Consider the following 23414-nt stretch of genomic DNA (forward strand, 5'->3'; position numbering starts at 1 on the left):
TCTCTGTGGCCTCTTTCAAATTGATGTGAACAGAATGAAATGCAGGATTCTTGGACCTAAAATCCTGTTCTTAAATACAAGGGGACCATGTTTAGACAAATACTGAGCTCCCTGAAAACAAGACCATTTTCTCAGCCTCCAGGGAGGCTTCGGAGTTGCAATCTGGATCGCACCTTTGGAGGACAGCTTCGTGTTCCGGCCAAGCTGTGGGTAAGTGATGGGCTCCAGCCCAGGGGGGTCACTAACACCAGGGACGTGAGTCACTGAGGGCAAAGGTCCGGAGGGCCTTAGTCATACCCCAGCCCTGCCCGTAGTCTGACATTTCCCAGAGGGAAGCCCCATCTAGAGAGACTCCCATGCCGGGGCTATTGTTTCAGCGAACATCACGCTGGGTACAACCGAAAACCCAGGGAGAGCAGCAGGTGGGAGGAGCAGGTGTCTGCTCTGAGATGGTCCCAATTGTTCCAGGGCACTAATTCATGGAAAAAGACTTAATTTAGCAAAAAGAAAAAAATTATTTTAAGCACATGCATTTATATTTATTAAACAAAGCTCAAAATACAACCTTTGGGGACCTCCAAGTAATAAAATGACTCATATCAGGATATGATGACTCAGTGGGAAAGAGGGAATTCCACCACCCACGCCTCCTTTCTAAAAAATCAATTTGTCCTCTGGACAGGTGATGGGAGCCTCTGCCATCAGACCGTTCCAAGAAAATCGTCCAGCAAAACAAAACAAAAAAATTCTCTTCAAACAATTTAAGTTTCAAAGCTGAGTAATCTGATGCAGGCTGCTTTCCAACCTACGCCCCCGCAGGACAGAGAGCGAGCCAGGGAGCTACTTGGCCAAGCCTGGGGGCCTGAATTAAGAAGGATTTACCAGCCGAAAAATTCCAAAACTCTGTGTCATGTGAAGGAACCTTCCAAAACATTGGATCCCACCCAGGCGCGCCGAGTCACTCAAAGCCATGGCAACCCCGTTCCCGCTGCCACATCACTTTTATTTTTGTGTCCTTAGATTTTTTCCTGTTTTGCAATGTTTTGTGGGGACCCCCGACTCCGCCTGAGGCCCCGTGGCCAAGGGCCAGGGTTCCCACTGAAGTCAGGAACAGCCTGGACTTCCCAGCGTGAACTCTGCCTGAAGGGTTACACATTTTTTAAATTTCAGTGAACATCCAAACGGTTTTTCAGCAATTACTGAGAATGATAAATAGGAAAGATCCTAACTGTTCTGTCTGGTTTCTCTTTGTCCTCTCTGACAAGACTACAGAAAATGACTCTGGAGTCCAGGACGACAAATGCTGCCTTGGGATTCCATGTCTGTCGCCAGCTGTGGGCTGACCTGGGGCCCATGACTTGACATCTATGAGCCTCAGTCACCTCATCTGTAAAATGGGGATAATGCTGCTCGCTTCTGAGGGCTGGAGTGACAATTAAAAGAGATGAGGCATTCATTCAGCAACACAAATGAGCACCTACTATGTGCCAGGGACCACTCTGCATGCTGAGGACACAGCAGCAAACAGTGCGTCTCTGCTGTCAAGGAACTAAGAGTCCAGACTGAGAGACCAAGCGATAAATGAGCAGACAGACAGACAAGATGATTTCAACAGTGCTAAGTACCACCAAGAAAACAGAGCAGGACAGTGGCACAGAAGGCAATAAGGTGCTGGGGAAGCAGGACAATCTCAGAGAGACAGGCAAGGAGGATCCCATAGAGGAAGTGCCCTTTGAGCTGAGACTGGGAGGAATAGGAGGCAGCAGGCTTAAAAAGAAACAGTGGGGCCAGGCGTGGTGGCTTATGCTTGTAATCTCAGTACTTTGGGGGCCAAGGCAAGCAGATCGGAAGGTCAAAAGATCGAGACCATCCTGGCCAACATGGTAAAACCCCATCTCTACTAAAAAAATACAAAAATTAGTTGGGTGTGGTGGTGCGCGCCTGTAATCCCAGCTACTTGGGAGGCTGAGGCAGGAGCATCACTTGAACCCAGGAGGCGGAGGTTGCAGTGAGCTGAGATTGGACCACTGCACTCCAGTCTGGGCAACAGAGTGAGACTTGGTCTCGAAACAAACAAACAAACAAACAAACAAAAAAAAAAAAAAAAACAAGAAACGGCGGAGTAACATCCTAAGAGCAAACTTCGAAAGCCAAGGTCCTGAGACAGAAATGTGCTCGGGGTGTTTGAGGACAGAGAGAAGCCAGGTGTTGCTATGGCTAAATGGCAGAGAGAGAGTCAAAAAAAAAAAAAGCTGAGGTCAGAGAGACGGGCAGGAGCCAGATCACACAGGCTCTTGAAAGTCACAAAAATAATCAAAAATAGTAATACAAATAGTATCATAATCATTATTATTATTGCTGCTATAAATAAGATGCCGTTTTCCAAAACACCGAGCTTTTCTAACTCAAGGAACGCCACGCTGCCCTCTCCTGCTGTTTTTCCTCCGCTCTCCAATTTGTCATCTTGCTGGAGTGGAAATTGCCAATTCCATTTCAGTCGGCAGCTATAAAAAGAACGTTGGAGCCGGTGGTGCCGATGACCAAACTCGGGGCTAAGATTAGCCCAGGAGGCTGTCACCTTTCCTTAATGTGAGAAACAGCTGGGATTCCCCTTCCTTGGAAAACTCCAACTGTTCCGCCCCGCCCCGTGGAGCCCTTGCTGGCCAAATGTCCATGGAGATGGGAACGGGGATGAGTTTTGGAAAAAAGTTGAGCAACAGGGATTCCCCCTGCAGAGGGCGGCCCGGGCTGGGAGGTGAGCTCTTGGGGTCAAAAGAGCGGGATCAGTGAATCCAAGGCAAGCCCCGTCTCTGCAGAGAGCCCTCAGAGCCAGACACCCTCTGCAGGGAAGCCCACCGTGTCTCTGACACCCCTGATTGTGTGTTATTAATCCAGGAACTACATCCACCTGGGATTCTTCAGTTAGGCATAGAAAGGGTCAGAAAACTATCTGCTTGATGCCAGAAACACTGGAGAATTCAACCTACTGCCCAGATGGGTAGGGTGGTTAATTTCAGGGTCTTTATCACCACAAAATGGTTCAAGTCTGTGGCTCAGAGCAGCCTAAGGGTGTTCATGCGAAATTTACCTGGTTCTAAGTAAAGAACAGCGGAGTCCAAGGTGTGAGGCCCAGAGCCAGGCTGTCTGGGGTCAAATCCCACCACCGCCCTTTACCAGCTGTGTGATCTTCACTAAGTTACTTAACGTCTCTGTGCTCAGTTTCTCATCCATAAAATTGAGAGAACAGCAGTCACCTTGGCTCCTATGAGGCATTAGATTAGTTAGCACATACAAAGTGCTTAGAGTAAGGCCTGGTCCGTAGTTCATTATCAGTACTCATGACTGTTTTCTAATGTCTCTCGGTTCCATGAGATAAAGCCTTACTTGCCTTCGTCTTTCCACAGCCAAAATATAATAATAAAACAGCTAACATCTAATGAGCGTGTTCAATATGCTAAGCCCTATGCAAAGCACCCAACCTGTGTAATCTCATTTAATCTTGCCTCCCAAGAGAAGTAAATCGTCATCTGTATTTTACATAACAGGAAATGTCAGCTCAGAGAGGTGAAGTGACTTACCCAGGATGACACATCTACTACACGCAGATCAGGGATTTGAACCCAAGCCATCCAACCTCAGAGCTGTGCTGGTGACTGCTGTGAGTTACGGCCCCCTAAATCTCACCCAGCCTAGGCCAGCCCCTGGGGCAGTATGTATCAACTGAATGATGACTCTGTCCTAAGCAGTGAGTCTGGAAAACCATGCCAATAATGACAAAAGCACACACCTGTAGTCCCAAATACTCAGGAGGCTGAGACAGGAGAATCGCTGGAGTCGACTATGTTGAACTCATTATGTTGCCCAGGAGTTCGAGGCCAGCCTGGGCAACACAGTGAAAGCCCATTTTAAAAAATAGCAACCAATAGCCCATGAATACTAACTACACACTGCTCATTTACATAGTTAACTCTAGGAAGGAAAGACTGTCACTATCTCATTTTACATTCAGAGAAGCTGAGGCCCAAAGAGGTTGAACGACTAGTCAGTGCTGAGTATCACCCGTGGATGAGCCCCCTGGATTCTGCCTCCCACGGGTGCCAGCTTAGATGAGACCACACATGGCAAGTGGCAGGCACAGGGCCGCCTGCAGACACTGCCAGTAATAGGAGCTGTGATTCCTACTCTTGCTCTTAACAGCCAACTTTTCACAGTTGAAACAGGCTCTGTGCTTCCTGCCTTCAGGAGATACATGTGAAATTTCTTCCAAAACCGAGAGAACAGAAGCTAGAGAATAAATGCCATTCATCATTCATTCTGCAAATGCTTAATTGATTTCCTTGGGTAGCTTCAGTCATTAAACTCAGTACTTTAAACTGGCTGGCTCCTAACTCCATAAGGAACTCGAGTTGAATCCAGCCTCAAACAATTCCCTGCACAGTTCCGTCAGCAAGCCCCTCCCCACCGAGGCACCGTTAACTAGGCGGGAGTAAGAGGTATTCATCTTTTTTTTTTTTTTTTTTTTGAGACAGAGTCTTGCTCTGTCGCCCAGGCTGCAGTTGAGTGGCACGATCTCAGCTCACTACAACCTCTACCTCCTGGGTTCAAGCAAATCTCCTGCCTCAGTCTCCTAAGTAGCTGGGATTACAGGTGCACACCACCATGCCCGGCTAATTTTTTTTCTTTTTTTTTTTTTTTTTTAGTAGAGACAGAGTTTCACCATGTTGGCCAGGCTGGTCTCGAACTTGTGGCTTCAGGTGATCCGCCTGCCTCAGCTTTCCTAAGTGCTGGGATTTCAGCCAGGAGCCACCATGTCAGGCCAGCATTTGTCTCTTATTCGCATTTTTCCTCCACCAATAAGGCACTTTAAGGCCGTTTGCTTCTTGTGAAGGTCAGAAGGCGGCCAGCAGGATGGTTTCCTGGTACTGGAGATGCATCAGAGCTGGAGAGGCCATGCTTACTTGGTCATTTACATTTCGTGCCACTCTCCTGCTCAAGAAGCCACTGTGACTCACTCTTATCTTACCCATGCCCAGACCAAACCAAGGCCATGTCTCTACTTGGCTCCGGGAGAACTCTGTTCTGACCTCTTCCTAATCATCCAAATGTATTTGCTGATGTTAACTAGCCTCTACCCTAGACACATCAATTTGGTCTCTTGACTCGTGGGAGCCTAGCAAATTCTTGTTGTACAGAGTATTTTCTGTTGGTCCATCCCTGAAAAATAAGCCTCCCCTAAAGTATATCAAGATACTTAAAAATACACCTCTTAGGCCGGGCACAGTGACTCACATCTGCAATCCCAGCACTTTGGGAGGCCGAGGTGGGCGGATGATGAGGTCAGGAGTTCGAAACCATCCTGGCCAACATGGTGAAACCCCGTCTCTACTAAAAATACAAAAATTAGCCGGGCGTGGTAGCACGCACCTGTAGTTCCAGCCACTCGGGAGGCTGAGGCAGAAGAATCGCTTGAAACCGGGAGACAGAGTTTGCAGTGAGCCGAGACTATGCCACTGCACTCCAGCCTGGGTGACACAGTGAGACTCTGTCTTAAGAAAAAAATTTAAAAAAAAGAAACATGCATCTCTTAAATCCATTATACCATACAAAGACCTTAACCTTAGGCAAAAGCAATATCAAGAAGTATTCACTTACATTTATTGAACAACTGACTCTGTGCAGGCATTGTTCTAAGTACTTAACACATTTAACTCTTCATCTCAGGACCAGTGTATGGGCAGGACTGTCTTCATCCTCAATATACAGATGAGGAATCCACTGCCCAGGGTGGTTAAGTAACTCACCCAAAGTCATATGGCTAGAAAGTAGGGGCACTGGGTTTTGAACACAAGCTTTCCTTCCTAGAGTTAAATAGGTAAACGAGGAGCATGCACTTAGTGCTCATGGGATGTTGGTTGTTGTTTTTTGAAATGGGGTCTCACTATGTTGTCCAGGCTGGCCTTAAACTCCTGGGCAACACAAGGAGTTCAACATAGTGAACTCTAGTGATTCTAATGCCCAATAAAAGGTAATGGTTCGATCGAGTACCCAACATGATGGAATGCAATGCATCCACTTAACAGCAGGTTCTCGGGCCGGGTGCAGTGGCTCATGCCTGTAATTCCAGCACTTTGGGAGGCCGAGGCAGGTGGATCATCTGAGGTCAGGAATTTGAGATCAGCCTGGCCAACACGGTAAAACCCCCTATCTACTAAAAATACAAAAATTAGCCAGGTGCGGTGGCACATGCCTGTAATCCCAGCTACTCAGGAGGCTGAGGCAGAAGAATGACCTTGAACCTGGGAGGTGGAAGTTGCAGTGAGCTAAGATCGTACCACTGCATTCCAGCCTGGGTGTCAGAGTGAGACTCTGTCTCAACAAACAAAACAAATAAAATCGGGTCCTCAAAGAATATGTATTAAATACCTGAATAAATGTTCATGCTGTCTTGATATTTAAAAAACAGGAGTAGACTGGGCACAATGGCTCATGCCTGTAATCTCAGCACTTTGGGAGGCTGAAGCAGGAGGATCACCTGATCCCAGGACTTTGAGGCCAGCATGGGCAACACAGCAAGACCATGCCCCTACGAAAAATTTAAAAAATTAGCTAAGCACAGTGGTGCGCATCTATAGTCCCAGCTACTTGGGAGGCTGAGGTGGGAGGACCTTTTGAGCCCAAGAGGTCGAGGCTGCAGTGAGCTATGATCGTGCTGCTGTGCTCCAATCTGGGTGACAGAGCCAGTCTATCTCAAAACATTATTTTTTTAAAAAAAGGCTTAAAAGTATATATACAAAAAGATTGCAATGTAAATAGAGACCACTCAGCCAACAGAGCCCCATGTGGCTGGATCGGTCCTTCGAGGCCAAGCAGGCAGAGGCCAGGCCTCCTCCCTGCAGCCCACTTTGCAGGGTGGCCCCGGGGGAGATGTGCAAGCACTCTGACAATCAGCCGCGGAGCCTGCACTGCTGAGCCGCACAGGAGAAGGCTTCAGGTGACCCTGATCCTGCCTCTTCCTCATGCTCCTCTTTTCCTTTCCTTGTCTTTCCTGAAAATTTCTAGACCGTAGACCAGTGGTGCTTGACCAGGGGCACTATTGACCCCAGAGCAAATTTGGCAAGGTCTGGAGACATTTTTGGTTGTCACAGCTTGGGCAGTGCTACTGGCGCCAAGAGGGTGGAGGTCAGCGATGCTGACGAACATCCCGCAGTGCCCAGGACAGACCCCCACGGTGACAATCTGGCCAAACTATCAGTAACGCTGAGGCTACGAATGTGGTGTAGTCCAGGGCGCTCTTCAACCCTGGGCCACAGACTGTTACTGACCACACGCAGGAGGTGAGTGACAGGTGAGTGAGCGAAGCTTCCTCTGTATTGACAGCCACTCCCCATTACTTCAATGATCGCCTGAGCTCCGCCTCCTGTCAGATGAGCATGGCATTAGATTCTCAGTGGAGCGCAAACCCTACTGTGAACTGCGCATGCGTGGGATCTGGGCAGCATCGTCCTTATGAGAATCTCATGCCTGATGATCTGTCACGGTCTCCCATCACCCCCAGATGGGACTGTCTAGTTGCAGGAAAACAAGCTCAGGGCTCCCACTGATTCTACATGATGGTGAGCTGTGTAATTATTTTATTATATATTACAATGTCATAATCATAAAGTGCATAATAAATGCAATGTGCTCGAATCATCCTGAAACCATGAGCCCACCTTCCCCACTGCCACAGCTTTACTTAATACCTTTTTGGTATTTTTTTTTTTTTTTTAACCATGGCATCATCAAACCCTTTTCAAATCAATTCTGCCTCCTGTTATGCTTCCAACTGTGAGAATGCGGTTATCACACCCTGGTCACACGTCCTTAGAAAGAACTGTCTTCCATGAAACTGGTCCCTCGTGCCAAAAAGGTTGGGGACTGCTGGTGTAGTCTTCCTGCCTGGAGTAGACTTTGCATTCCATCTCCAATTCCTCAAGCAACGTTACTCCTCAACTCACTGCCACCTGGGTGTTTGTGATCCCGATCACTTGAGGCCCTCAGTCACTGGGCCTTCACAGCACTGCCTCTGCTGACCCTTCCCATGTCTCCTTCCCTTGGTCTCCGGGACCCCAGACTCCCCCAGTTCTCCTCCTCCCGCTGCAGCAACTCCTCCTCTGCCCCCTTTAAAGGACGTGGCTCCCAGCTTTCTAAGTCTCCCCTTCTCACACTGGAGGCCATCCTGGGAGGTCAGAGCCAATTCCCAGGACTTCCCCTGGGATCTCACTGCTGACAGCTCCCAAGACAACATCTGCAGCCAGGACCTGGTTTTTTAGTCTAGACCACGTGGTCGAGCACGTCCCGGATCTCTTGCCTTTCCACAGAGGTGAGATCACCGTTCATCCAAGAAGGCCCATGGGCACATCAGACTCAAAACTTCCACTTCCAGAATGGAACCCATCCTCCCTGCCCAACCTCATCCCTCAACGGACCTCCTCTCCTGTGCTAAATCTCAGCTGGCTCAGTGTACCACGGACACAGAACAATCTCAACACCCAACCTCTTCCCGGTCCCCATCCACAGCAGCCCCTGCGCCTCACCAAACACTTGGGGTGCTAAGTCTACTTGCTTCAGTTCGTTCAGACCTTACCTTTGCAGGTAGGCACTGTCACTGTTCCTGCTTTTCAGTTCAGGATAGATGACGCAGACTTCGCAGAGGTGACACTGCCAGGGAGCAGCAGAGCTGCCCAGGTGGCACCCAGCCTGCCTGGTGGTTGGCCCCGCCATCTGCATTCTTAACGCCTCTCTACACCACTACATCCCATCAAACCTAGGTGACACCTGCCTTCTAAACCACTCGGGGGCCCATCCCTGCATCTCCCTTCCCCACTGCATAGCCTTACTTAATAACTTTTCTGGGTTTTTTTTTTTTTTTTTTTTTTTTTGCAATGGGATCATTAAACCCTTTTCAAATCAGTTCTGCCTCCTGTTCTTCCAACTGTGACAATGCAGTTATCACACCCTAGTCACACGTCCAGCCCATCCCAGAAGGCAGCTTTGTGTGAGCTCGGAAGAAGCAGGTTGTGCCTGAGACAGTCTGCTTCCACCTGCCAGAAGTTGCCTTACTAATGTGTGAACTGATGATGCATCCAGTCTGAATGGCAGCCCTCAAAGGAGGTGCCCTTGTGCAGAGCATAGTCCTTCCGACTGGACAACTCACCTGTTACGTTCTCAGATTGTTCCAAAGACAATAAACAAATAGACCAACCTCAATGCCCCTTTGAACTAACCTACCGAAATCATATCAGTTAAGGAAAAAAAAATTGTTCCTAGTATCCAAAATAAGTGTCCCAAGTTATTTGAGCTAATTTCCTTCTAACAATACATTTGTTTCATCAATTATTGCTGAAGCATACTTTCCTACTTGAGATCAGCATCTTTTTTACCACATACCCACTGAAAAAAGACAGCAACAGTGCACCAGAGAAAGAATACACATGGTGAAGAAACAAAACGCTAAGCCTCTCATAGCAAAGAAACGCAAAGAAGAACTTAGTTTTTAAAAAATGGCATTTCTGGGATGGGGTGAAACTATTACTGACATGATGGAAATTTCAATTTGTAGATTTCTGGAAGGTAATTTAGCAATATATATATTTAAATCCTCAGAATGACTATCGAAAATTCCACTGCTAAGAATAAACCCTAAATAAACTAAAAAGATACACATATTCACGTACAAGAAGATTAATTAATCCCAGAAGTCTAAGATGATTAACTGTAGAATTGCTTATAATAAAAATCCAGGTAGCCAATATTAATTGGCTTACACTGTATTTGGTGCTATTATAATCACTTGACATGTATTAGGTCATTTAATCTTCATGACAATTCTATAGGGTAAGAAATCTTGTTAGTATCATTTTGAACTTGAGGAAATTAAGACACAGAAAGGTTAGGCAATTTGTCTCAGATCACAGAGCAAGCAGATAACAAAGCCAGATCAGAATACAGGATACCCAGGACCAGAGCACGCATGCTTTATCACCATGGTGTTTGGCCTCCCTTCTTGATAATAGCAAAAAGTTTTTAAAATGTCCTTGCTTATGTGAAAAAAGTAATTTTTAAAAAAGGGTTGAGGGTGGGGTTAGTAGCCATCAAAATGACCTAGAATGAGTTAAAATGTAGAACGGCACATTCACACAGTGGTGAACAGTGTATGAACGGCCATCACACAGTCCCTGGAGATGCATTGAGTAAAAAGAGCACGGTATAAAACTGGATGGTAGGATCTACCCCCCCAAACCAATGTCATGTGGAAGAGAGAGATGATCACTTTTGTCTGGTTCTAGGGGACAGAAAAAGAGTTCCAACATCCACCAACCTGTGGTCTTCTCAGTAAACACGACTTTGGACTCGGCCGTAAAGTTCTGCCCCGTGAGGATCATTTGCTGGCCTCCATAGACCAGGCAGCTGTCCGTGTCTTGTCTTTCAACCATGGGCAGCTCATGGGCAGATCGCTGGGCTGCAAGCAAAAGAGAAGGTCACTGTGATGACGGAGATGTCTGCTCACACGTGGAGGTCTGATTTCACGGTACTGAGATATGACATGCTCTGCCCGCCTGTGTCACCTGTTACCTAAAATGTAGAACCATCACCCTTGACAATCAACGACTGTACAAATGTTATGCCTTGTGAAAGCTCTCTAAGTCATTTGAGCTAATTTTCTCCTAACACCACATTTCATTTTCACGAATCAAGGGACAGAGGCCTGGTCTCCGTATAGGAAGCCAGAGGCTGCCTGTTGTCCTTATAAGGAGGACAGGTGAATGAGAATTTATTTTCTTTATCCTTTTACAAAGGGATAGGCAAATAAACTTCTTCATCAGAGGTTTCCTTTGTTAAAATGTATCCTTTCTTTGTACATTTGATGTCAGCCAAAACTTGAAGGCATCGTGCGTGCTAAACTTAGAATATATAGTACCTGAAGTGTTCAGACATATTGACTTTGGAATTCATGTATGATACTTAATACAGTCTTTAAGACATCCATGATCTGCCCCCATGATGTCATTTGCTAGAACTCTCCCTCATTCATTCTGCTCCAGCCACACTTCTAGAACATTCTATCTCTCAGATAGACAGATAGACTCATTACACTCCTACCTTTGAGCATCGGCCCCTTCTAGTGTCTCTCTTCCCCAGTTACCTGCACGGCTCCTTCTCCACCTCCTGCCGGTCTCTACTCAGCTGTCACCTCTGAGGCTCGTTTAACCCGCTCCACCCTCTCCCGCAGGTAAAGCAGCAGCACCCAGCCCTGTGCCCTCTCTCTCATTCTCTGTCATCTTTGCTTTCTCTGTCCTACTTTGCTTTTCTCCAAAGAGCTTTTCACTTTCAGGTACATTATATGTAGCTTGTACTGGTTTATCTTCCTTCATCTTTCCCCCTAGCATGTAAGCCCAGGAAGGACGGGCTTTGCTTTCGGGAACTGCTGTAAGCCTATGGTACCAAGAACCCAGGAGGAGGACTTAGTGGTGGGTGGGTAGGTGAGTGAGTGAGCGGGTGGATAGATGAGTGGATGGGTGGGTTGGTGGATGCACGGGTGAGTGGATGGATATGGACATGTCTGTATTTCCCAGTACGTATTCTCAATACATCTATTTTATCTGTATCCCCATCTATATTTGTAATAAATGAAAAATGGAGGAACCGGACAGGCCTCTGCTAAGCACTAAACCAGGATGCTATACTTGAATGCTCACAGCAACCCTCTGACGAAGGAAGTATTAAAATGATTTGCATTTAACTGGGGAGAAAAGCAAAGCTAAGGAAAGTGAGGTCAACGCTTAGCCAAGGGTACATGGTGAAGCTTAGATCTGAACCCGCAAAAACAGGTTTCTTCAGCTCCAGAGCCCAATCTCTTAGGCTAACCAGCCAGCCACCCATTATTGCCGAAGGCAGGCTGCAGAAAAGAATGAAGACCTGCTCCAGCCACCCTCCTAGGGCAGGCACGCAGCAGGTCCCAGCCAGAGCCAGGGCCGGCCTCCTCCGGCCTCTCCTTCCAGCGTGGGCCAAGAGGCTGGGCCCACCCCCTGGGGTGAGTCAGTCTGAGCTCTTGGCATTCATCCCGAAGCCCAAAGAACTGGGCAGAGAGCCAGCCCCTTCCATGCCAGGAACCTGAGGCCCTCCCCAGCCGGGAGCCTGGGCAGCAACCGCGTGAGGCCCTCGGCCCAGTTCTAACCCTTCCCTCCTGCCTTGCCCGGGCCTCCAGGCTGCCGGCATCCCCCTGCATCTGCTGGAACCACTTGATGGAGCAACAATGCACTTGGCAACACTTCAGGAGTCGCCACACAGCAGCCAGAGGCTTCCAGATTCTCCACCTTGAAAGTGCCACCCAGCAGCGACTCCAACAAATCCGCCCATGGCTTTTCCCATCCCCAGCTCAGCCCAGGCACCCTCTGTTCCCGGAGACCCACCTGCCAGCGCTGCCTCAGAGGCTGCTGGCTACAAGGATGGATGACAAAGACCTCTCTGCAGAAGCTGCTACTCTCTCCCACGTGGGCTGGGTTATTAATCCCTTCTTTCAATAGCAAAGTTTTGTGATGACTTCCTAACTGAGCTGCCACAAATCGAGATTTATTAGCGGCAAGAACAGCAGCCGCAGGTTCCCGGCTTTGAAGATCTGCCTTTGATGAAACTGGGGAGCAGCTGGGGGCTTTTGGCCCCGGGGCTGGGTGGGGCCGTGGCAAAAGCCTCCCGCCCATTTTACAGGTGGAAAGCCTGAGTCATCGCTCCTGGGGAAGCCAGCCCAGGGCTTGCAGCCAGGAGGGCTGGGCAGTGGAAGGGGCTGCAGGCTCTCAGTGCTGGGCGGGAGGTTGGCACGGACAGTTGGGCTGTGAATCACCGCACGATGCTGTGAACACAACTCCTGTCTTTCCTGCGGCAGCCTCACTGCTTCTCCCTTCAAAGCCTCACAGTCTCAGCAACCAACAGATCCAGCCTTTGCCAAGTCTACATTTCCTACCTCCCCACCTGAAGAAAACCTTTTTAAATGAAAATTTAAAGAGATAGCAAAAAGAGAAAACGGTCACAGTCCAGTCCAGCTGCCTATAGGCCATTAGCTATAGTCTAGTCTCACAACTCAAAAGTGTGGGCCAGGGGCGTTGACATCGGTGGAAAGCTTGTTAGACACGCAGGACACCTCAGGCCCCACCCCAGACCTACCGAGCCCGGATCTGCAGTTTAACAAGGAACCCATGTGATGCTTGTGCACTCTCACGTTTGAGAAGCACTGCTTAGCCCTGGCCAATTAGAATGGGAAGTTAAAAATACACCCGGCAGGGTGCAGCGGCTCACACCTGTAATCCCAGCACTTTGGGAAGCTGAGGTGGGTGGATCACCTGAGGCCAGGAGTTTGAGACCAGCCTGGCCAACACAGTGAAACCCCGTCTCTACTAAAAAAAATACAAAAAATTAGCCGGGCTTCGTGACGGTTGCCTGTGATCCCAGCTACTCAGGAGGCTGAGGCAGAAGAATCGCTTAAACCTGGGAGGCAGAGGTTGCAGTGAGCCAAGATTGTGCCATTGCACTCCAGCCTGAGCAACAATGTGAGACTCCTTCTCAAAAAAAATATATATATATATATTATATATAATATATAAGATATGTTATATAAATATATAAGATATATTATATATAATATATATAATATATATAAAAAATATATATTTTTTTTTATTTTTATATAACATATATATATATACTGACACCCAGGCCCTCCCTTTTTTTTGAGGCACAATCTTGCTCTGTCACCCAGGCAGGAGTACAGTGGTTGCATCATGGCTCACTGCAGCCTCCACCTCCTGGGCTCAAGTGATCCTCCCACCTCAGCCTCCTGAGTAGCTGGGACTACAGGTGTGTGCCACCACATCCTGATGATTTCTGTAGAGACAAGATCTTGCCATGTTGCTCAGGCTTGTCTTGAACTCCTGGGCTCAAGCAGTCTGCCTGCCTCAGCCTCCCAAAGTGCTGGGATTGTAGGCATGAGCCACTGTGTCCGGCCCAGGGCCCAATTCTAAAGCAAGGCTTCTTAACCTTGGCACTATTGCCATTTGGAGCAGGATAATTCTTTGTCGTCAGCAGGCAGGCGGTGTCCTGTGCACTATATAATGTTTAGCAGCATCCTGGGTTCTACCTATCGGATGCCAGGAGCACCCCACTCCCCGCCCCCAACCCCTCAACAACCAAGATTATCTCCAGACATGACTGGATATACCCTGGGGAAGAGGGTGCAAAATCATCCCTGGTTGGGAACAGCTGTTCTAGAGATTCTGACTTAAATGGTCTGAGGATAGGACTCCAGCATCAGTTTTATCTTTAAAAAAAAAAAAAATCTGGGCCGGGTGCGGTGGCTCAAGCCTGTAATCCCAGCATTTTGGGAGGCCGAGGCTGGTGGATCACAAGGTCAAGAGATCGAGCCCATCCTGGTCAACATGGTGATACCCCGCCTCTACTAAAAATACAAAAAACTAGCTGGGCATGGTGGCGCGTGCCTGTAATCCCAGCTACTCAGGAGGCTGAGGCAGGAGAATTGCCTGTACCCAGGAGGCGGAGGTTGCGGCGAGCCGAGATTGCGCCATTGCACTCCAGCCTGGGTAACAAGAGTGAAACTCCGTCTCAAAAAAAAAAAAAAATCTTCAAATGATTCCAGCAGGACACAGCCAGGTTTGATCTGCGGTACCACAGCTGTAGGGTAATACAGGTGCCTGGGAGTGGCAAGAGAATACATCATTAACTGCTGCTCCAGGGTCAGAAAGCCACGGTTTTCAGCCGTTCATCTGCCATCCCCTCTCTGTGACCCTGAGCAAGTCACTTCACCTCTCTGAGTCCCAGATGCCTCCTCTGTAAAGTCATAACAATAGCTGCCCTCATGAGTCTGCTTCAAGCAGTACAAGATCCTACGTATAAATATCTGGACACGGTCAGTACATGGATGGTCAAATATCAAATATCAACCCAAATGGTCATCCATGGATGCATGGATACATGGAGAATATTACTCAGCCACGAAAACAGATGAAGTGCTGATTCCATGCCAAGACATGAATGGACTTTGAAACCATCAAGCAAAGTGAAAGGAGCCAGACACAAAAGGACCCAAGGCACACGATCCCATTTATGTAAAACAGCCAAACAGGCTGATGCAGAGAGATGGAGAGCACACCTCGGCTTGCTGGGGGCGGAGGTTGGGCAGTGGCTGCTAAGGTGTGAGGTATTTCTTTTTATGGTGATAAAGTTCTGCAGGCCAGGTGCTGTGGCTGACATCTGTAATCCCAAGATTTTGAAAGTCCGAGGTGGGTGGATCACCTGAGGTCAGGAGTTCAAGACCAGCCTGACTAATATGGTTAAACCCCGTCTCTACTAAAAAATACAAAAACTAGCTGGGCATGGTGGCGTGCACCTGTAATCTCACCTACTTAGGTGGCTGAGGCAGGAGAATCGCTTGAACCCAGGAGGCGGAAGTTGCAGTGAGCCGAGATCACGCTACTGCACTCTAGCCTGGGTGACAAAGCAAGACTCTGTCTAAAAAAAAAAAAAAAAAAAAAAAATTCTGCAACTACAGAGTAGTGGTAGTTGCATAATACTATAAATGTACTTTATACACTGAACTGTATACTTTAAAAAAGTTAAAATGGTAAATTTCGTGCATGTTTTACCACAATATGAGAAAACATCATATATAAGGCACACCCATGGCTAGCACCCACAGCTAGCACACAGTAACAGCTCAAGACATTACAGTCTTTGCTATCATTGACTTTCAAAAATGCCCCTCTTTTTCTTGCTAGTTTCAAAACATTTTCTTATTTGTTTAAACTTTTAAATCATAGTCCCACAGCAAGGAAGACACTGTTACTCCCATCTAGACAGGAGAAGACAGATGCTCAGGGCTCAGCTTCAGTGACGGGCAGCACCTGCCCTTGGTGAAGGCTATAATGTTGGACACCCCCTGGGTGATCCTTGTAGGGGTTTTCACAGCTTTGAGCCTCAGTCTTCCCATCTATAAAATGGGGCTGTTAATAGACCCACTTGACAGGTTATCAGGAGGATGAAACAAGTTCATCAAAACCGTGTCTGGCTTAATTAACATTGGTCAGCAAGCTTAGCAATACTAAAAGCTGTCACTTCTGAGAGGCTACATGTACCAGCCAGCGTTGTCTTATATTAGATATTTCACCATATATGTACCACACATACCCATGTGTATCACCCCTATGGTCACTGCTGTTCTTGGTGGATCCTGAGCCATAACCCAGGTTTCTTCTTCTTTTAATAGAGACTGGGTCTTGCTATGTTGCCTAGGCTGGTCTCAAATACCTGGGCTCAGGTGACCCACATGTCTTGGCCTCCCAAAGTGCTGGGATCATGGGCAAGAGCCACTGCACCCTGCCCAGGTTTCTTGGGCACTGACCCTAATTGCCAGTGTTTCTCAAAGGGTGACTCCCAGGTCACCTACAGCAGAATCTTCCCTACCAGCCCAGGGTCAGAAGGTGCCAGATAAAAATGCAGAAGCCACATGCCTGCCCCGTTGTGCCCAAATCTCTAGGGCAGAGGCCAGACATTTGCATTTTAACCATCTTTCCAGGTGACTTGTCACGCACATTTGTTTAAGAGCCAAGTTCTATACTTAAGAGGCCACCTGAGGCTGGGGAACTCCTCCAATGCAGGCTCCAGTCCTCAGAGAACCCAGAGGCAAAGCAATTAGCTTTTGAAAGAGGAACTGAAGCCAGCGAACAGCAGCCCAAATTACCCTCCTGGGTTCTACTTCGCTATTGCTCTCTGATGCAACCTCCATCACTTATGGCTAATTGGGGTGACAGGTCCAGGGCGGGCGCGAGGGCTCTCAGGAGGCCCAGTGGGGCGCCCAGGCTTGCACCCACCCTCCTCATCAGCCCCCTCTGGCTCCCATTCATTCCTGAGACTGCAGACAATCCAAACGGTGCTGCCTGCACTTTTCCAACCAAACCGGGGGCCTTGCTTTTAAAGTCATCTTTGAGAGCCTGGCTCTGGCCTACGGGTGAAGTCTTGACCTCTGCTCCCGCTTAAGCTTCAAGGTGGCCCCTACAAAGTTGACTTCCCCAGGCTTCCCTCCTGCCCCTGGATTCTGGCACATCATAAAGTGGCTGGGGGCTCTTGTATTTTACGAGCTCTGAATCAACAGGACGCTGTTGGTTTAACCAGTTTGGGTGTTTACTTTCTCTTGCAACAGTGCCCACCTGCAGCAGAGCAGCTACCACTGCCAAGGCTCAGCAAAGGGAACTCACACCAGCAGCACGGGGTCCCCGACATCAGCCCAAGCGGGCCTGCAAATGGGATGTTATTGCCTGTCTGAAATTCACTGTCCAGTCAGGTGGCCAATTACAGTCAATCCAAGAACTCAGGAGAGGCTGGTTAGAAATTTACTCCTGCAGAGAGGGCGGGTTCTGTTAATAACAGCAGAGAGGCTGGGCGTGGTGGCTCAGCCCCTGTAATCTTAGCACTTTGGGAGTCCAAGGTGAGCAGATCACTTGAGGTCAGGAGTTCAAGACCAGCCTGGCCAACGTGGCAAATCCCATCTCTAGTAAAAATACAAAAGAAGTTAGGTAGGTGTGGTGGTGTGCACCTGTAATCCCAGCTACTTGGGAGGCTGAGGCAAGAGCATTGCTTGAACCTGGGAGGTAGAGGTTGCAGTGAGCCGAGATTATGCCTCTGCACTCCAGCCTGGGTGAAACAGCAAGACTGTCTCAAAAATAAAAATAAATTTAAAAAATAACAGGCCAGGTGCGGTGGCTCACGCCTATAATCTCAGCACTTTGGGAGGCCAAGGTTGGGCGGATCTCCTGAGGTCAGGAGTTTGAGACCAGCCTGGCCAACATGATGAAGCCCCATCTCTACTAATACCAAAAAAAAAAAAAAAAAAAAAAAAAAAAAAAAAATTAGCTGGGCATGGTGGCGCACGCCTGTGATCCCAGCTACTTGGGAGGCCAAGGCAGCAAAATTGCTTGAACCCAGGAGGCAGAGGTTGCAGTAAACTGAGATTGTGGCACTGCACTCCAGCCTGGGTGACACAATGAGACTCTGTCTCAAAAATAAAATAACAGCAGACAATTCCAAATGCCAGAGAGACTACCGATTGCAGGCATATCATATACACATTTTTTTTAAATATTACAAAACACCCACACCATGAAGCAATTTAGGGTTCGTGGGTAAAAACAGCATTCTAATTTTGGGACTTTAAGCAAGTCGCTTAATTTCTTTGCCTCCGTTTTTCACTTATAAAATGGGAATCATCGCAGCACTCACCTCACCAGGCTGCCTGCAGATTAAACGAGCTAATGCATGAACTGCGTGGCATCTCGTCAGCGCTGAATGAATGTTAGCTGTGTTTATTTTTATTGCTAAACGTCATGAGGCCCAAAGCAGGAATCACTCCCATGTTTGAGTTGAAGACACTGATCTCCCAGAGGAGAAGCAGCAAGCCTGGGAGCTTCCAACAAACAAAATGCAGAATCTGGACCGACAGTGTGGGAGTGCCCCCTCTGCAGTGAAATGGAGGACTGCCTGGGAAAGCCACCAGCCAGCCCAAGCAAGAAGGGTCCTCCCACTGCTCATCGCTCCGGCCCGAGCACTGAGCAACCCTGGCCTCGGCACTCCAACTGTTGCAAGCCCTTCTTGTCTCTGTATCAGGCCCCAACCTTGGCCGTCAGCCTGGTCTGGCTGGGCCTGGCTGGGCCTGGCTGGGCCTGGCTTGGCCCAGAATGTGCTGCTGACTCAGGCATCTCCTGGGAGAGACTGTGAGCAGGGCCAGCAGACAGCCCCCTCAGCCTCCACTCTGGCCGCTCCCCGGGTCTTCTCTGGGAAGTGGGAGAGGGGAGGGGAACCAGATCCTCCCTTCCTGTGGCTCTCACCTCTTTGAGGGAACCACTGTGGTCCACAGCAAGGGAGTGCGGTCTGATGTGCGCAAATGCATGGGACACACAGTGAGTGACAAAGTTCGGCCTGTTGTCCTTATAAGGAGGACAGGTAAATGAGAATTTATTTTCTTTATCCTTTTATAAAGGGATGGGCAAATCAACCTCTCTGTAAGAGGCCTCCTTGGTTAAAATATATCCTTTCTTTGCACATTTGATGTCAGCCAAAACTTTGAAGGCATCATGTATGTAGGATAAAGGTGGTAGCTCACGCCTTTATCCCAGCACTTTGGGAGGCTGAGGTGGGCGGATCACGAGGTCAGGAGTTCAAGACCAGCCTGACCAATATGGTGAAACCCTGTCTCTACTAAAGCATACAAAAATTAGCCGGGTGCGATGGCACACATCTGTAGTTCCAGCTACTCGGAAGGCTGAGAGGCAGGAGAATCACTGGAACCCATGAGGCAGAGGTTGCAGTGAGCTGAGATCGTGTCACTGCACTCCAGCCTGGGTGACAGAGCAGGACTCCAGCTCAAAAAAAAAAAAAAAAAAAAAAAAAAAAAAAATCACAGTTCTAGCTGTGGACCTCAGTGTGGGGCCTCTCCTGGAGACTTCCTCTCTCGTCGGCTCCACAGGGCAGCAGGCAGGACAGAGCTGCTGTGCCTCCTCCCACGAGATCCTCACTCCGACACACCAGTGTACCAACAGGCACCCTCTTCAGAATATTCCCAGATCCAGTGCGAATATTCTTACTGATCCAGAACTTAGCCAAACCCTGAGGAGCGCTGGATCACTGAGGAACCCAGGCAGCCTGGATGGAGAAAAGAGCACAGCTTTCACCCAGCTCTGCCCCTGCCTTGCCAGCCACGGGACTGCAGCGAGTCACGTATCCTTCAGAGCCTCAGCCTGCAAGCGCCCATGCCCTGCCAGGGCACTCTTCTGTGCCTCCATCACCGCCATGTAGTAAAAGCTTCTGAACAAATGAACTGAGCAAGCGTTTAAGATGGGCCTTCTCAGGTTACGATGAGCCTGGAAATGAACTGACCGAGATGCATCTGTGGGCATAGAGTAGGTGTTCATAAGGGCACTATGCCTTCCCAGCTCTCTCATAACTAGCCCAGTAAAGGGCCGGACAGGCAAGTATTTCGATCAGCAGAGAAGCCACCCCAATCCTGGGCTTTCCAAAGAAACAACTTGCCTCCACTCATCAGCCGGCCCACGCCACTGGCCAGATCGCTATCTGCGTTCCTTCCTGGCAGCAGGTTGTGTGGCAGGCTGTCTGCCCACCTGGAACAATGAATGTGTGCTCGGCTCTCACACCTGCCTACTGCTGCCTGGGCTTCAGGCTCCTGCAGTGACAGTGGCAGCTGGGGTACGCAAAGCCTGCTTTGCAGAACTACAGGAGGGCTGCAGGCAAGACAGTGAGACCCGTCCACAATGGGCCACCACAGGGAGGCACTTGAGTTTCCCTGTGGGATCACGGCTGGCACTTACTGTGTGAGGCACACACGCATTTAGCCACCACCCCGAGAGAGGTACTTCTTCCCATGTTACAGATGGGGAAACTGAGGCATGGAGTGTTTAAGTAACTTCCCCAGCCAGTAAGTGGCAGAGGCAGGATTTGAGCCCACGCTGCCTGCTCCAGAGCCCACACTCCTAACCACCATGCTAAACTGCTTCTCCCCATCATGGGACTTCCTGGCATTTCTAAAATAGGGTTTCTTGGCCACTTGTCTTGGAGAGCAGAGGCAGACAAAGGCCTGGCCAGCCTGTTCTCTGCTCAGTGCTCCAGTTTCATCCAAGATTCACCACTACAGTATCTTGAGGGAGACAATCTAGTCCCGGTCAGGGGTGGCGGGGGGAGCAGGCAGGTGTCCACAGCCCCCCAGAGGCCCCTAAACTGGTCTCTGATTTATAATGAGATGATGCTGCCCCCTGGGTTTCTAGCTGGAATTAATCTACCACTCCATATGGAGCTCAGCCTTGATGCCCTGCGGCTCGGTGGGATGCGACGTGTCACCGCTGGCGTGACCCCTCACTGGTGGGACGGCCACGGGCAAGCTCACTTCTCTGTGCCACAGTTTTTCCAGCCTGTTCTCATGCTGACCCAGCCAAAATACAGAAGGTGCTTGACGCACAGTGAGTGATTAATAATTGTTCATTTCTCTACACCTCTTCCCTGTCCTGTCCCTGTCTTCATCTCTCTTCCTTCATTCTGCCTTCAGGTATTGATTAGCAGCTACTACGTGCTAGGCTGTGTGCTAAATGAATAGTAAAAGAGAAATCGTGGCTGGGCGCCGTGGCTTAGGCCTATAATCCCAGCACTTTGGGAGGCCGAGGCGGGTGGATCTCCTGAGACTAGCCTGACCAACATGGTGAAACCCTGTCTCTACTAAAAATACAAAAATTAGCCGGGCATGCTGGTGCATGCCTGTAATCTCAGCTACTTGGGAGGCTAAGGCACAAGAATCACTTGAACCCGGGAGGTGGAGGTTGCAGTGAGCCAAGGTCACACCCTGGACTCCAGCCTGGGCAACAGAGTGAGACTCCATCTCAAAAAAAAAAGAAAAGAAAAGAAATCACATCATGTCGGCCCCCTACTTGGAACCTACAGCTTCCCATCTTAGTTAGAATAAAATCCAAATTCCCTAGCTTGGGCTCAGACCTCCGACCCCTCGCCCCACCTGTAACTCTCCACTCTGTTTCCCCAGGTACCTTTCTCCTCCTGGAGACCCTGAGCTCACCCCTGCCTCAGGGCCTTTGTACCTCCTTCTGGACCCATCGCTCAGGTCCGGGTGAACGAGCTCCATCCTCACAGGGGCCTTCCCGGATCGGAGTGACACACATGCATTTAACCAGCCTGACCAACATGGTGATGCTGCTGTTCCCACACCCCAAGCCACCAGCCCGTGGGCCTTGTGATGTTCGTCATGACACTTGGCTCTCAAATGCTGTCTTTGCTTGTTGACCGACTGTTTTCCCTACTAGAATGTAACCTTTGTGAGGGCAGGGACTTTGTTTTGTTCAGTGCTGTATCCCTAGTCCCTGGAACGGTATATATCATGTGTCAAATGTATTTTTGGTTGAAAGAATAAATATTGGGAGGCCCACAATAATGACATGAGTCATTTCCGCCTCCGGCAGGAGCAGGTAAACAAGATGAGCGTTTCCGATTCACAGAGCGAAGCAGTCAGCATGCCGCTGCGGCCTCCCTGATTCTCTCGTTCTGAGATGGAGTCTCACTCTGTTACCCAGGTTGGAGTGCAGTGGTGCAATCTCGGCTCGCGACAGCCTCCGCCTCCCGGGTTCAAGTGATTCTTGTGCCTCAGCCTCCCAAGTAGCTGGGACTACAGACGTGCACTACCACACCCAGCTAATTTTTGTATTTTTACTAGAGACGGGGTTTTGCCAAATTAGCCAGGCTGGTCTCAAACTCCTGACCTCAACTGAACTGCCCACTTCTGCCTCCCAACGTGCTGAGATTCCAGGCATGAGTCACCATGTCCGGCCTGGGCCTCCCTAATTCTAGGGTTTCCTGAAGCAGTGCTACATTAGCACCCGACCCCCACCCTGACCCAGGAGCCTGAAGCGTGGGATGAAATGGAAGGTGTGCAGAAAGCATCGGGGTCATAGGTTTTCTAATCTTTCGCTTTCAGAAAAAAAGGCATAAGAAATAGTTAAATTGCCATAGGGAAACCGATGGAGCTGGCCCCTACCCCGCATCATACATGAAAACCAACCCGCAGTGCATCATAGCCGCAGACCTGAAACCAGAACTGAAAAGCTTCCAGAAGAAAATGTAAGAGAATGTCTTGGCTACCTACAGAGAGGCAGAGATTTCCTGGAAGAACGCAACAGCACTAATCCCAGAAGAAAGAAAATGACAAATCTGGCTTCATCAAAATAAAGCATTGATGTTCAAGACAAGACACCACCTGGGCCCGGCGCAGCGGCTCACACCTGTAATCCCAGCACTTTGGGAGGCCAAGGCAGGCAGACCACCTGAGGTCAGGATTTTGAGACCAGCCTGGCCTATATGGTGAAACCCCATCTCTACTAAAAAATACAAATATTAGCCAGGCATGGTGGCAGGCGCCTGTAATCCCAGCTACGCTGGAGGCTGAAGCAGAAGAATCAGTTGAACTCAGAAGGCAGAGGTTGCACTGAGCTGAGACTGTGCCATTGCACTCCAGCCTGGGTGACAAGAATGAGACTTTGTCAAACAGGTAAGCCACAGACAGGGGTAAAAGAGAAACAAATCTGACAAAGACTTACATCCAGAAGATATAAATAACTGATGCATATTAACAATAAAAATATAAATAACGCAGTTAAAAAATAGGCAAAGAGTTGAACAGACACTTTACCAAAGATGATGCATAGGCCAGGTGTGGTGGCTCACACTCGTAATCCCAGCACTTTGGGAGGCAGAGGCGGGTGGATCACCTGGGGCCAGGAGTTCGAGACCAGCCCGGCCAACATGGT

General features: G+C 48.9%; 1 protein-coding gene across 7 annotated transcripts in view; it reads right to left on the bottom strand.

Moving 5' to 3' along the window:
• Nucleotides 1–23414, bottom strand: part of NFATC2 (nuclear factor of activated T cells 2) — a 180071-nt gene that overhangs the window by 62078 nt on the left and 94579 nt on the right. For all 7 annotated transcript variants that reach the window (XR_012519374.1, XM_074406662.1, XM_074406663.1 and 4 more), the window contains exon 6: nucleotides 10361–10501. Coding sequence is in view for 6 of the 7 variants with exons in the window: in XM_074406662.1 (XP_074262763.1) it covers nucleotides 10361–10501 (141 nt within the window). In the remaining variant the exon portion in view is untranslated. The remainder of the gene's footprint in view (nucleotides 1–10360; nucleotides 10502–23414) is intronic.

The sequence above is a fragment of the Saimiri boliviensis genome, chromosome 9 (genome assembly GCF_048565385.1).
Source record: "Saimiri boliviensis isolate mSaiBol1 chromosome 9, mSaiBol1.pri, whole genome shotgun sequence".
In the NCBI taxonomy this organism is placed as follows: domain Eukaryota; kingdom Metazoa; phylum Chordata; class Mammalia; order Primates; family Cebidae; genus Saimiri; species Saimiri boliviensis.